Source organism: Anomaloglossus baeobatrachus, chromosome 7 (genome assembly GCF_048569485.1).
Source record: "Anomaloglossus baeobatrachus isolate aAnoBae1 chromosome 7, aAnoBae1.hap1, whole genome shotgun sequence".
NCBI lineage: Eukaryota > Metazoa > Chordata > Amphibia > Anura > Aromobatidae > Anomaloglossus > Anomaloglossus baeobatrachus.
Window position 1 is genome coordinate 154,808,544 of NC_134359.1, and position 15,035 is coordinate 154,823,578.

The following is a 15,035-nucleotide window of genomic DNA, read 5'->3' on the forward strand; positions in this document are numbered from 1 at the left end:
GAAATAAGCCTGAAAACTTCCTGCGAGAAAGCTGCAACCTTAGGGCATGATCACAAGTGGCTCATAAAGCCCTCTTGGGCACAACCTTTTCTACACACAGAAGGATAGTTGAGAACATACCTAGATAGTTTAACTGGGGTCATATACCGTCTCATGTATACTTTTTTTTACCTGTTCCATATGACCTAAATAGGACGAAGAGACTTGGATTCTTTTTGCAGCATTATGCTATCCAGTAGGGTGGAGGAAGCAGAAAAATTCCCTCTCCCATTTAATCATATAGGGCAAATAGCCATCTTTCAAACTTTTTACCTTAGCAGGCTTAGAATCGAAATAATTGAATAACAGATCTGTGTTTCCCATAGAAAAAAATCTGACTGTGCATCAGAAGATGGCGTATCTGAAGGAATTGATAAAAAGATTGATGAGGAAGGTCAAGAGATTTAGACAACTTTGTGAATTGATGCATTCCTGGAGTAAAGATCTGCTATAACAACCTTATGTTTACTTTCCCAACCAGCTAAATTTAAGTCAGCAATATATAAGTCTAAGGATCTCATCGATAACTTTTTGAAAAGACCAGATATAACTGAGTTCCCCCAACATGACCACAGGCGAGTAAAGGCCTCAACAGTAGCTAAGTTGACTAAAAAGGGATTAGAAGACTTTGGTTCCAAAAGAAGGGATCCAAAAAATTTGTTTGGGGTGGAATGCAAAGATACAAAAGATTCGATTTGAATCCACCTATGATCACAGTCTCCTTGCCAAAAAACTCACGAGGCCTCTCATATATCTGCTTTATGATATGCTGAAACATTAGGAACCCCAAAACCCCCTGTATCAAAAGGTAAAAATATAAAGGTCAAGGCTACTCTTGGCTTCTTATCCACCTAGATAAATTTTAGAATCAGCATTTGTATAGAAGGTATTTGGGGATCAGGAGTGGCATACAACGTAGACAATAGATAATTTTGGGGAGGCACATAATTTTAAAAGTTTGCACTGTAGCCAACCATAACAAAGGAAGGGAGGAAAACCGAGCCAAATCTACTTCACGGTTTATATATAAAGCCCAAATGTTCTTTTTCACCAACCTATTCGTAGTAAATAATAAGAAATATGCCTAAATAGGGGAAACCATTGTCTTCCCACCTAAAAGGAAACCTTTGGGATAGTCTCTGCCTATGTAACTGAGGAATAAAAAAAGGAAAAAGAAGATTTAGTGGCATTAAGTTTATAATAAGAAACGTAATATAATACTTCTAAAATCGCCATAGCATTCTTCAGTGAAACATCAAAATCTGAACATGAGATAATGATATCATCGGCATACAGTCCTATAACATGTTTAGCGTTCCCAACATTGATACCAGAAATCTCACAATGGGGCCTAATTGACTCCGCCAGGGGCTCCACCACCAGAGCATAAATAATCAACAATAGTGGACATCCCTATGGGTTCCATTAGAAATGGGAAAGCTTCGAGACATAAAACCAGATGCCAACACCTTCGCGTTGGGATGTGAATAAAATGACATAATAGCCCATTTAAATGGTCCAACAAATCCAAATTTGTCCAAAACCTGCTCCAAGTACCCACAGTGTACCCTGTCAAACTCTTTTTCAGTGTCTCAAGACAGGAATAACACTTGAGGTCTTTCGAGACTCTATCACACCGCTATAATCTATTAAGCGGGCTTTACACGCTACGATATCATTAATGAATTCTCGTCGGGGTCACGTTGTTTGTGATGCACATCCGGCGTCATTATGGATATCGCAGTGTGTGACACTTATAAGCGACCTTAAACGATCGCAAAAGCGGTCAAAATCGTTTGCCACGGAGAGGTCGTCCTGAAATAAAAAATTGTTTTCTGCTTATTAGCGATGTTGTTCCTCGTTCCTGCGGCACCACACATCGCTGTGTGTGACACTGCATGAGCGACGAACATCTCCTTACCTGCCTCTACCGGCAATGCGGAAGGAAGGAGGTGGGCGGGATGTTACAGCCCGCTCATCTCCGCCTCTCCGTTTCTATTTGACGCCTGCCGTGTGACATCGCTGTGACGCCGCACGAACCGCCCCCTTAGAAAGGAGGCGGTTCCCAGGCCAGAGCGACGTCGCAGGGCAGGTAAGTGCGTGTGACGAGGTTAAGAGAGGTTGTGCGGCACGGGCAGCGATTTGCCCGTGTCGCACAATCGAAGGGGGCGGGTACGATTGCTTGCGATCTTGCTAGCGAGATCGCAGCATGTAAAGCCCGCTTTAGTCTCCTGGTTCCATCTTTTGCCTCCCTGACACAAACCCCATGTGATCAGGGTCAATCAATAAAGGAAGAATTTTATGAATGTGGGTGGAGAGAATTGTTGAAAAAATCTTCAAATCACAGTTTAGTAATGATACAGGACGGAAATTTCCAGGAGAATTACCAGATTTACCCAATTTATAGGTGTGGATATTATGGCCTCTAAATTGGAGGAAGCAAATACAGCAGAATTTTGCCGAAATTGGAAAGTACATAAAAGATAAGGTCAATAAATTGTTGATAATATAAATTAAATAACCCATCTGGTCCTAGAGCCGAGTTAATCCTAAAATATTTCACTACATGCTGTATATCTGCAGAAGTACAGGGTATATGTAAAGTATCCAACTGAGAAGGAGATAGCTACGGAAGGCCGATACTATCTAGGAACTGCTGGATATTGTCCTGACATGATTGTGATGTCTATAGGCTGCTTTACACGCAACAACATCGCTAACGAGATGTCGTTGGGGGTCACGGAATTCATGACGCACATTTGGCCTCATTAGCGACGTCGTTGCATGTGAAACGTACGAATGACCGCTAACGATCAAAAATACTCACCTTATCATTGATCGTTGACACGTCGTTCTAATCCCAAATATCGTTGATGGTGCTGGATTCAGGTTCTTCGTCGTTCCTGAGGCAGCACACATCGCTACATGTGACACCTCAGGAACGATGAACAACACCTTACCTGCGTCCTCCAGCAACGAGGTGGGCGTCACTTTCTTTCGGCTGCTCTCCACCTCTCCACTTCTATTGGACGGCTGCCGTGTGATGTCGCTGTGACGCAGCACGAACCGCCCCCTTAGAAAGGAGGCAGTTCGCCGGCCACAGTGACATCGCTAGGCAGGTAAGTCCCTGTGACGGGTGCTAACGATATTGTGCATCACGGGCAGCGATTTGCCCGTGACGCACAAACAACGGGGGCGGGCGCGATCGGCAGCGACATCGCTAGCGATGTCACTGCGTGTAAAGTGCCCTTAAGGGTCATCCTTCAGATTATATAGGGCTTGTTAGAATACTGCAAAGGCCTCAATAATCTTTATAGTATTCCTTATCTCCGTGTTATTAGGGCCCAAAAGCTATTGTATTCTGGAATTCCCTTTTTTAACCCTTTTTGCCACTATGGAACCCGCTCTATCTCTTTTGGAATAATATTTTATCTTCAATGCTCTTAGATTATTTTTCGTAAGAAAATAGTAACAATTGACGGAGCTACTGACGGAGCAGCCTAATCTCTGAAAAGGTAGAGGAGTTGGAGATAGTTTATTCTGAGCTTCTAGAGTTTGAAATTGTGTCAAAATTTCAGCCAACGCCACTTCACGTAGTCTCTTCTCACTGGAGGCTATTTTAATAAATGAGCCCTTTATGACCACCTTATGAGAAGACCATAATGTCTCATCCGTGACCTCTTTGTTATCATTGAACTCAAAAGTTTCAGCAGAGAGGCTTGCTGCTACCTCCTCCACTACATGGTGTTTAGATAAAAGAGAGTCATTTACTCTCCACCTTACAAAAACAGGGTTTTTATGTAACTCTTTAACTGTCAAGTATATAGGGATGTGATCCGACCACGTTATTAATCAAATAGATGCCTCGACACAATAAGGCCCAGTGCCCATGCTGTGTAGTTTTGACACGTATTTTCAGAAATCTGCAGCGAAATCTGCATGTCCATTGTGAAGCCAGCAAAGTCTATGAGACTTCAGAAGTGCTGTGCCCATGTTGCTTATTTTTCCCTTGCGTATTTGGAGCAGAAAAAAAGAATTCTACACCAAATACGCAAGGGAAAAATACTCAACGTGGGCACAGCACTTCTGAATTTTCATAGACTTTGTTGGCTTCACATTGGACATGCAGATTTTGCTGCAGATTTCTGAAAATCTGCATCACAATCCGCATCAAAATACGCAACATGGGCACAGGGCCTTAGAGATTAGGCTGCTATCCACCAAGAAAAAAATTAACCTGCTATATGACACAAATCTAGCCCATAAAAAGTGTAATCCCTTTCTTCTGCATGTGTACATCTCCAGATATCATGAAAATGGTGTTCAGATATCAGAGAACTCATCTCATTCCTATGGGAGGTAGAAATAGAACAATCCAAGTGTTTCGACATTGGCAAATTAAAATCTCCACAAATAAAATTTTTGTCCCACTGACACACTAGAAAATTTTTGCAGAAACTTCCTAAGGAAGCTAAGCTGAGACCTATTAGAGGAATAGACAGACACAAGGGTATACACAACATTATTATTTTGGTATGTTCTCTTAATAAACTGCTCTTCAGGATCTAAATATTGAGAATGCAAAGAAAATGATGAGGTGTTCTTAATAAAAGTGCACACCCCAGCTTCTCAGACTGGCAAAAAACGAATGAGGAACAAACCTGTTATTTAATCTAATGGAATCAGCTAACAAAAGAGATGAGATTGATTCCGTAATACAAAGAAAACTCAGCCTTGAGCACCTATTGCCATAACATAAATCTTTTTACAGGCGAATTCAACCGTTTCACATTTAGAGACATAAATTTTATCTCCATATTAACCAAAAGGAGCAATAGAACAATACATTACCAAGATGGGATAGACAAAAAAACCCCAAACAACCGCACAACTCCCACACATAAGATATGCATGGACTACTGCAGCCAGCTGGCCGCTGAACACACCAAACGGTGTCCATGCTCAAAAACAATGGTCACTAAAGTCCCAGATGTTACAACAACTGAAGTCCAGCAGTCGGCTCTAATTCATCAGGTTTGTGACTATTCCTTAAAAATTTTTCCTGGATGGCGGATGACCATGCTACCATGATCTTAACTGGGAAGCCTGACCAATAAGTGATACCAGCTTCTCTCAGCACCTTAGTATAAAGGGCGAACTCTGTCTAGCCAGAGTACCTACGAAGAGGTCAGAAAAAACAACCATATCTTGAATCTTATGCAAACGTTTTGGTCGATTCCTCATGGCTTGCAAAAAAACCTCCCTGGTCTTGAAAAAGTGTAATCTCGCTAAGGTATCACACGGCTTTTCCGTGCCCAGTCCTCTTGGTTTCGGAATTCTGTGCACCCAATTAATAATAAGATCTCCCACAGGTAAGTCAGGTAAAGCCTCTTTAAGCATGTCAAACAGAAAAGGATCCAGGTCGGCTTCTGGGACGAGCTCAGGAATGTTCAGAAGCCACATATTATTATGATGGGACCTATCTTCTTGGTCCAACACCTTAGACTACAAACCCTGCGCTGCACCTTCCAGAGCTAAATTAGCATTGATGAGATCATTATGTGATTTAGCCATTTCTACCATTTTGTTCTAAAGGTCTGATGTACGGTCCCCTATCACTGAAGTGTCTTTCCACAATTCCACCAGCATACCTCTGAAATCATTGTGCAAGGAAACCTTCAGCTCGCCCAACATGTTCTCCATTATCCGCTTTGTAAGAGTGAGATCTGCTGCATCCAAGAGTGGATCAGCTGCAGCCAGGAGTCGATCACCAGACGTCATTGAACTCCTCCTAGGTGAATGCCAGGGGTTCTGTGAAACAGAGACTGCCAACTCTTCCTTTACAGCACTGGCATCTATGGCCATGAAATTAGTAACTCTCACTAGGGACGTCTTCATATGCGCTTTACCTCGAGTCATCATATATGCCAGCATTTTAAAGGAGCCCAGCAGCATAGCTGGTTTGCAGACTGAATTTGCAATTTGAATTTGCTGAATTGCAGCACACCTCCGGAAGGTCAGTCAATTTTGAGCTGCTGGTACCCTGGACAACTGGAGCACAGAAACTATGTGGCTGATGCTATTTACAGTCAGACCACCCCCCTCAGAGATGTTTGATTTTAAATGTCTACAAAGACCTTTTTCAACTAATACATTATAATATATATATATATATATATATATATATATATATATATATATATATATATATTAACAATTTAAAAAAATAATAGAAAAAAAAAGTGTGGGCTCCTGCCATATTTTGATCACCTATAAGGTAAAGCCAGGCAGCTGGTGACTGGGATTCTCGGCAGCCCACAGCTGCTCCTGGAAATGGCGCATTGTTTCTTAGCACCATTTCCAGGCTCTTTACCCGGCTCGTCCAGCGGCCCTGAAGGTGGTGGCAGGCTGGGTAATAAAGGGATTAATGCCAGATTTGTATTCTCAGATGGTACTAAGCCCGAAATTCATGGTGTCACGACAAATTAGATATGGGCACCATGAATTTCTAATAAACAGTAAAAAAAACACAACACATAGAATTTTTTTTTTATTAGAAATAAAACAAAAAAACATTTAGAGACTTCATCTTTATTTTAAAAAAACTCCTTAGTCCAACATAGTTCACAGGAACAGCAATGTCAGCTCCAGCACTCTGTACAGACACAGTCTATACAAAGTCAGAAGCAGAGAGAGCATTGTCAGCTCTGCTACATTGCTCTGTACAGAACAAGAAGCAGGCTAACAGTGAGGACCTTCAATGACGTCATAGTTATGTGACCAGTTTGTAAGCCAATGTTTGTACAACATTTACAACAGACTGGTCACATGGCTATGACGTCACAGAAAGTCCTTTAACCCAGAGGCACAGCAATGATCGGACTCGGAAACAGAAGCGCCGGGAGACAGAGTCTGCAGGACGCATCGCGGGAGCAGTAAGTATAATGACAATGTTTATTATTAACTTTATTCTTTATTTTACAGCCCCCCCCCACCCCATTCCATAACTGTAAAGCCCGAGATCGGTGATCAGACACAAAATCATGTTATCTCAATTCCGATCTCGATCCCAATCTCGATCTTTACTAAATAATCGGGCAAGGTTGCCAATCCTGACCATCAAGGGGATCGGCCATCACTACTATTAATTTCAGAGAATGCCTTCCGAAAATCACACATTTCAAAGTGAAGATTCATATCCTGTTTCATAATTTCATGTGTATTTGTCTTTTGATTTTTCTAAGGGTGAAGCAGGAAGAGCTGGACAAACGGGAGAGACAGGATTTCCAGGATCTGTGGTAAGTATTAGACTTATTATTTTTTTCTTTAAATCAGGGATACTCAGCAGTGCATCAGTGGGTTAATTTATGTTGACCAGACATGTATATTATAAGAAAATAGACTTGGTTGATGGATGATGGTAGCTCAGCTAAAGATGTTGATAGGAGATACTTAAATGGGTATTTTCAAGTTTGGAAATGATTCCCTATACATTAGATAGGGGATACATTTCTGATCATTGGCTGTCTGACTGATTGGATCCATACTGAACCTGAGAATTGGGGCTATGAAAAGCCCTATGTGAAGGTAGCAATGGTTAATAAAGCGCATTGCAACTCCATTAATTCTTACTGGAGTGTTGAAGACAAGCTCTTCACTATATTTTTGCCAGTCTTATTAAGAATGAATGAAACAATGGTATAAATGATCAACTATAGCTTTATTCATATGAGGATTTTCCAAGCCCCCGCTATCAGTGACGGTTATGGTCCCAGTAGTTGAACCCCCAGTAATCGGCAAGCTATAAAATATCCTGTAGTTAAGGGCTAATTGACAAACTTGAGAATGCTCCCTTAACACACCTGTCCATTGTCCATTTTGGCTGCTAACAGACACACGTGGAAGCAGCTAATTTGCTGAGTAAATTAATCATTAATTCCTTTATGCCTGATCCTTCTTTTTCCAACTTGAATTAGGTTGCCTTCAATACATTAGATTGTGAAGATTAATCATTATGTATCTGTGACGCCCTGGACCCCAGGGGTCACAGGTAATTACATCAGCCACATACACACACACACCCCCAACCCCCTGTGAGGTCACACACATGTCACCCGATTGGGAGACCTGTTGCCTCCCCCAGGGCAAGTAGAGCACACCAGGTGGGCGGAGTCAGGCGGAAAGACACGCCCACCGAGGAGACTACTGTCCTGGGGCAGGAAGTTCAAGGAGAAAAAGTTGAGAGTTGACAGTGACAGGAGGTGAAAAAGGAGAGAAGCTGTCAGGGACCTGGGTAGGAGCCTGGGCCCCTTGGAAAATGTCAGGCAGGCGGTGGTGGCCGTCTGCAGGAGTACCGGTACAGCAACCGGCGGAACCGTATGGACCGGGCTTGGGTTGGAGCCCGCCGGTCCCGAACCGGGGAGTCAAACGTGTACTGGAGCACCAACAGAAGGGTACTCAGACCCCGTCCTAGCTTAGAAGGCACTGAGTATAGGCGAATTGACTGATTGCTGGCCGGACCTCAGGGGTTCATCCACAACCAAAGACCTGAAAGAAGGCAAAAGCCCACCGAGACCGGGTGAGCGCCACCGCTAAGGGCCAAACACCCGACGGGCCAGCGCCTGCGGGCAGCCTAGGGCTCCTCCGGCAGCCCAACACCGGGGAGCGGGCTACCACTGCTTAGGCAGGGGGGCCGAAACACAAACATTCAGAGGTGCACGGGAAAAGGGGCCACCATCAACCCCACAGAGGACATCAGCAGCCGGCCGCGGGGACCGACCACTACCGAACTTTGGTTTACCAGTGACTCGGTGTGAATTAATCGTGAGTACACCAGTGCCATCCGGGCCCGACACACTACACCGCGGCACGGCGCCCTGCACCTCGACTACAACAACCACCAACCCTCACAGTCCCCCACCGGGCCCCGGGACACACCGCCCCTACCCACGGAGGGGCCAACATCTCAGCTGTGGCCGCAACACCGATCCCGGACGAGCCCCCCATTACTCCAGCCGCAGCGGTGGTGCTTCTCCCGTCACCACGACCCGTGGGGGGCGTCACGACCCGTTACACGACCACCATCCTCCCACCGCCTACTCCCCTTAACAAGAGTGACGTGGCCCCCGGTCCGAAGGCGCTCGTGCCACCGACAACCCGAGCCCGGACCTCGAGCGGCTCGATCCGAGCAAGCGGAGGAAGCGGCCGGGCCCCTCTCAGGGCGGTACATATCTATAGCTCATGGCAATCTTTAGGGGCACTTTGCACACTGCGACATCGCAGGTGTGATGTCGGTGGGGTCAAATTGAAAGTGACGCACATCCGGCATCGCATGCGACATCGCAGTGTGTAAAGCCTAGATGATACGATTAACGAGCGCAAAAGCGTCGTAATCGTATCAACGGTGCAGCGTCGGCGTAATTCATAATTACGCTGACGCGACGGTCCGATGTTGTTCCTCGCTCCTGCGGCAGCACACATCGCTGTGTGTGAAGCCGCAGGAGCGAGGAACATCTCCTACCGGCGTCACCGCGGCTTCCGTAGGATATGCGGAAGGAAGGAGGTGGGCAGGATGTTTACATCCTGCTCATCTCCGCCCCTCCGCTCCGATTGGCCGCCTGCCGTGTGACGTCGCAGTGACGCCGCACGACCCGCCCCCTTAACAAGGAGGCGGGTCGCCGGCCACAGGGACGTCGCACGGCAGGTGAGTGTGTGTGTGAAGCTGGCGTAGCGATAATTTTCGCTACACCAGCTATCACAACATATCGCTGCTGCGACGGGGGCGGTGACTATCGCACTCGGCATCGCAGCATCGGCCTGCGATGTCGCAGTGTGCAAAGTGCCCCTTAGTCTATGATCTGTTAGTGCAATGTAATCACACTCGCCGGGGTAGAGAATAATGTGGGTGAAAGTGTAATGGTTCCAGCCATCTAGAGGTACTGTGTGTTGTAAGAGGAATAAAGATAGAACATGTATACAGAAGAGTGGTGCCATGTAATATTGTTCTTGAAGTGTTTTTTGTAATGTAATTATTATATCTCTTTTTAGGGAGCCAGAGGATTCCCTGGTGCTCCAGGACTCCCAGGACTCAAAGGCCATAGAGTAAGACTTTTCTGCTATTTTTAAATTTCTGCATTATGTTTAGTGACCTCAGATGTCCTATGCATTTTTGACAAAAGGATCCTGCATATGACACTGCACTGTACGGTACATCAGTATCAGACATGCCTTTAAGTTTTGGTACAGACCACTCGGACAGGAAAAAACATGGACATGTGAACAACCCAAAGACTATAATGGGAATGAGTTCTATCCTCACAAAACGTAGATAGGATTCGTATGTGAAAAACTGACATCTGAGTAAGACCTTTCCTGCACAGAAAACACAATTTTGGCGTATTGGACTTATAAGCACATACAAAACCGAAACATATTGGGAATTATGTCAATTGATGAACCAACATGATAGTTATAAACAGCAATAAAAGGAGATAACGGCAGATCACTTCACACTAGAAATAAGAAGAGGAAACAGATTTGACCTAGTTATCTGCTATATGTGTGGCCAACAGAAGGCCTCACTTACTTCATAAGGTCTGCTTTGCTTTGTAGCCTTTGGAAGACATTGTGCAACTTTTGCTGTCCATTCATTAACCCTGAGCTGCACATTGAGGAGACACAGTCAAGACTTGACATGAAAGCTTACTATGGATATGCCACTACGTTGTACAAACAATGTATTATTCCTTCCATGTGTCAGTATCACAAGCAACCAACAGTTAAAGGGATTTACTCATTATGGAAAGCAATGGCGCATCACAAGACTATGCTATTACTTCCCGATCTGTGAGAAGACTCCTGCTGAAAAAAAACCTCATATATATATATATATATATATATTTATACATATATTTAGTTAATATTATATATATTATCCTGAAAATTAGGCGGTCACAACAATGCATGGTCCTATAAAATTGTAAAACCTCCTTTACTTTAATTGTGGAAACAAGTAGCCAACCTAAAGATAAAATATATTTATATATTTTTTGCAATGTATAGTTTGATGTTGACATCTTATTTTGACATTTTAGGGTCATAAAGGACTAGACGGTCCAAAAGGAGAACTCGGAGCAGCTGGATCAAAGGTAGAAAGCTGAAATAATTTAAAGATGACCTGTCTCTATGTATTACAGAGATACATTTTAACTTTTATTTTGTGTGGTACTATAATGGGGAGGGGGGCACTTGGTGCTCACAGTTATAGCAGTATCTGTGATCAGATCAATTCAAATGTATCATCAAACTTGGCTGTAGAATATAATGGAAACATTACTTCACATTTTTTGCCATAAATTCTCAAAAGTAAATCACAAACTGGGTGGATTAGTTGACAAATATATCCCAATGGGCAAAGTAATATGAATTGGACACCTCCAGTCAGGAGCCTGGACTGTATTTCAGAATTCATATTCAAACAGAATACTATTATTTGAGTAACCATACACTCCTCAACATAGAAATTACAGCACCAAGAATGAAAAGTCCTATAACTATGGAAATCACATAATCGATAGACATATTAATGATATGCAAATAATGAAAAATGGAAGCAAAATTTTCAAACATCTCAACTTATTTACTATTGCATATGAGCGCCATACATAAGAATACATGCACTTACACATGTCCCTTGGACATGACATCAGAGTGGTTATTGATGGTTATCTGGGAAATGTTCTGCCATGTTGAATGCACTTGAGCATACAAATCATCAAAATCTAGTGCTGGCAGCTGCCTTTGCAATTGACAACCAACAGCGTCCCAAATGTGCTTAATGGAAGACAAGTCCAGAAACACTGCAGCCCATTGTAGCAGGTTTAGTCTACGCTTGCTGCGCACAATAGCACATGCAACATGCGAACTGACGCTGCTGTGTTCAACACTGGCTCATGAACAAGAAATATGCTATAGTATTTGAAATACAACAATGAAATAATGGAGAAAAAAATAGATTCTGAAGGTGCAAAATACATGGGTCGTTTTGAGGTTAATGTTGAACCTATTGCTATTATTAAGCTTAAATAAACCTTGTAAACACATAAATTTTACATGGACAGATATGAACTGGAACAGTTGCTCAACTACATATTCTTCGCAATTTCATTCTAGGGTGAATCTGGTCCTACTGGTCCAATGGGTCTAAATGGCCCACCGGTAAGTTTGAGACAGCACATGTAGTCACTACGCTATTTACTACTTAATTTCCCTGTTTTTATTTTTTTTAATTTGTGGTATAAATCATCATTCAGTCCAGCTGTAGTTTGATTTCTTATCTCTTTACTTGCTTTTAATCATACCTGTACGCTAAGCTACGTAATGTGTCAGTTTCCACTTATCACATGTGAGAATGCAGATAAATTCCCATTGCAAAGCCTGGCTTTTGCATAGCAATTTAAATGATAAGATCTTATCAAAGTATAGGCAGAAATGCACTAGTCTGAAAAGTCTGAATTCACTATATGTGACTGCAGAATGCCAGATCATGACCATGTGCAATGCATACCCCCCTCACCATTTCCTTGTATTCCCCATACAAGTGAGCATTCATGTGACTGTATGTATGCGATTTGCATACTTGCAGTCACATGCCAACTAGACATAGCCAGCGTCTCTCCATTGTCTTCTATGGAGAGAAGCCATTTGAATCTAGTTAGCATATTACAGCAAGTATGCAAATTGCACGCATGTTGTTATGTGACCACCCAGTCACATGTGGACCATATAAGAATTGTGATAGTGAGTGCATCACACACTTTCATGTTTCGACAGTCTGCAGTCCTAGAGAGGGACTGCTAATTTTGATTATGAGACCAGACAACCCCTTTAAAATGCAAGGATCCAGCCAAAAACCTTTAAAATACCTCAGTATGGCATGTTTTCCTTTTAAATGAGGGAAATTGTTAACAACTATAGCAAAATACAGACAATGCCTATTGTTTTGTATACTGAAATTATTTCATCTTAAAAGCAGATTGTAAGACTCTTGATAATGATACTTTGCAAAATAATCTGTCAAAGAAAATGAGAACAAAGACATTTAAAGGGTTACTCTGGGAATATAAGAATGTATTCCATCTGCATAACTTTAATGTGTCCAAAAAAAAGAAGAAAAATCCCTGCCCTCCCTGGAAGGTGCTTCGTACTGTATATGGCTGGCTGTATATGGATAGAAAGCCAAGCTGCCCAATCAGTGACTTCCAATAGGGTTCAGGTCAAGTCTGCATCCCGAACAGAATTTTATCTAAAGTCTGGCTGAACCCTCTGAACCTGAACTTCAACAGGTCTGCTCATCTCTAGACTTAAGTAATTTTTACCTAACAAAAATCCAAAAGTGTGTTGGAAACCTCGTGTATGTCTGTGTGAATCATTATGAATGGAAATCATGTCACTCGCATTTATACACTGCACCTTAATTGAACCTGCCCCTCATCTATTAAACAATCCCACATTCCACAATATACTGGTACTTTTGTCACAATCGTTACATTTACCTGGTAAAACCTAATGTAGTATTTTACTGAAAGTTTTTAATACTACTTCATTTTAAAGGGACCAAGAGGAATGCCTGGAGAAAGAGGACGTATTGGACCACAAGGTACACCTGTAAGTACTCCTATTCGTGCTCACTTTATTGTATAAAGAGAAGTATGAACTCAATATAGTAATAATATACATAATAGGGAGAAATATAAAAAGACAAACTTATCAATTAAGGAGGCAAACACAAAATTCATGAGATCTGTGTTTTGATTTAGGATACATTTTCAAAAATGAAATAAAAAATGTTTTCCTTATTAAGATTCTGTTATGACTTCAATAATATATCCCTTTTGAGCCCTACAACCGTTTTGCATACAATGGATGTTATAACTTTGTGAATGTTGTTTCCTGAATTAGTTTTGTGACCCTTTTTGATATTTTTACTTCACAGCAGCCCAGTCATAATGGAGTCCCTAAATGGAATCTGCCACAATGACACAAAAACGTTAATTTGAAGTAATAAATGTTTCCACGATCGTCTGTAACACAATTGTTTGATTTCATTTTTCCAGGGTGTAAGAGGTGCCAATGGACTTGTGGGTGCAGCCGGAGCAGTAGTAAGTTATCATATGATTTCTCACTTTTTTCGTTAATCTGTAAAGATATTCAGTAGCTTATCTGTTCATTTTACTAATTTTCTAATGTACACATACCTGTAGCTTGCAATATTTCTTACAATAGATCCTTTTTGGGTTTTTCCTTTAAGCTTTTTGCACTTCTGGCAATTCTGGTTGCCAAAAAGGTATTCACACTCTTGACATGTGCAAAACAAATCCCTTAAACTGAAAAGTAAAAATTCATAATCCTATGTATTGCTATGTATTTTCTGAAATCCAAATATACTAATTATACACTGCACTCTTCTGCGATCCAGTTGCACTTTACCACAGGGTTGGAACAGTCCCTTGAACTATCCAAAAACATTAGAGACAGCACCAGGGTTTGAGAAAAACATCTTTAACAGGTTCTTCACCACCCACCACCTGTGCAAGATGTTTCACTCTACACTGTTTCTCAGGCTATATATTGCATTTCCTGAAAGTAGATACCAAACACTTTGTCAAAAAGAAGTGAAACACTTTATACACTCAGACACCTTCACCTGATTTTGTGTCATGCTATTTATGTTTGTGACTGAAAGTCTGAATTAAGCAGATAATTGCATGCAAAACACTTAAAAGAAATGTTCAATATGTGCATGATGTACACATACCAGTTATGCCTACATCTACTTGCACATAACTTCATAAATTTGTCACAAGAAATAAAGATTTAAAAAAAATCATAGGAAATTGAAAAAAGTGTAACAATGGGAGGGGGGCTGTTGTGACCACTGTAGGTGGGGCTGGTGTGACCACTGTAGGTGGGGCTGATGTGACCACAGTGGGTGGAGC

The 15,035-nt window shown here is 42.2% G+C and overlaps 1 protein-coding gene across 1 annotated transcript in view; it reads left to right on the forward strand.

Annotated features, from left to right (window-relative positions):
• Nucleotides 1-15,035, forward strand: part of COL5A2 (collagen type V alpha 2 chain) — a 384,888-nt gene that overhangs the window by 254,912 nt on the left and 114,941 nt on the right. The window contains exons 12-17 of the mRNA XM_075317769.1: nucleotides 7,284-7,337; nucleotides 10,087-10,140; nucleotides 11,133-11,186; nucleotides 12,211-12,255; nucleotides 13,651-13,704; nucleotides 14,154-14,198. Of these exons, the coding sequence (XP_075173884.1) occupies nucleotides 7,284-7,337; nucleotides 10,087-10,140; nucleotides 11,133-11,186; nucleotides 12,211-12,255; nucleotides 13,651-13,704; nucleotides 14,154-14,198 (306 nt within the window). The remainder of the gene's footprint in view (nucleotides 1-7,283; nucleotides 7,338-10,086; nucleotides 10,141-11,132; nucleotides 11,187-12,210; nucleotides 12,256-13,650; nucleotides 13,705-14,153; nucleotides 14,199-15,035) is intronic.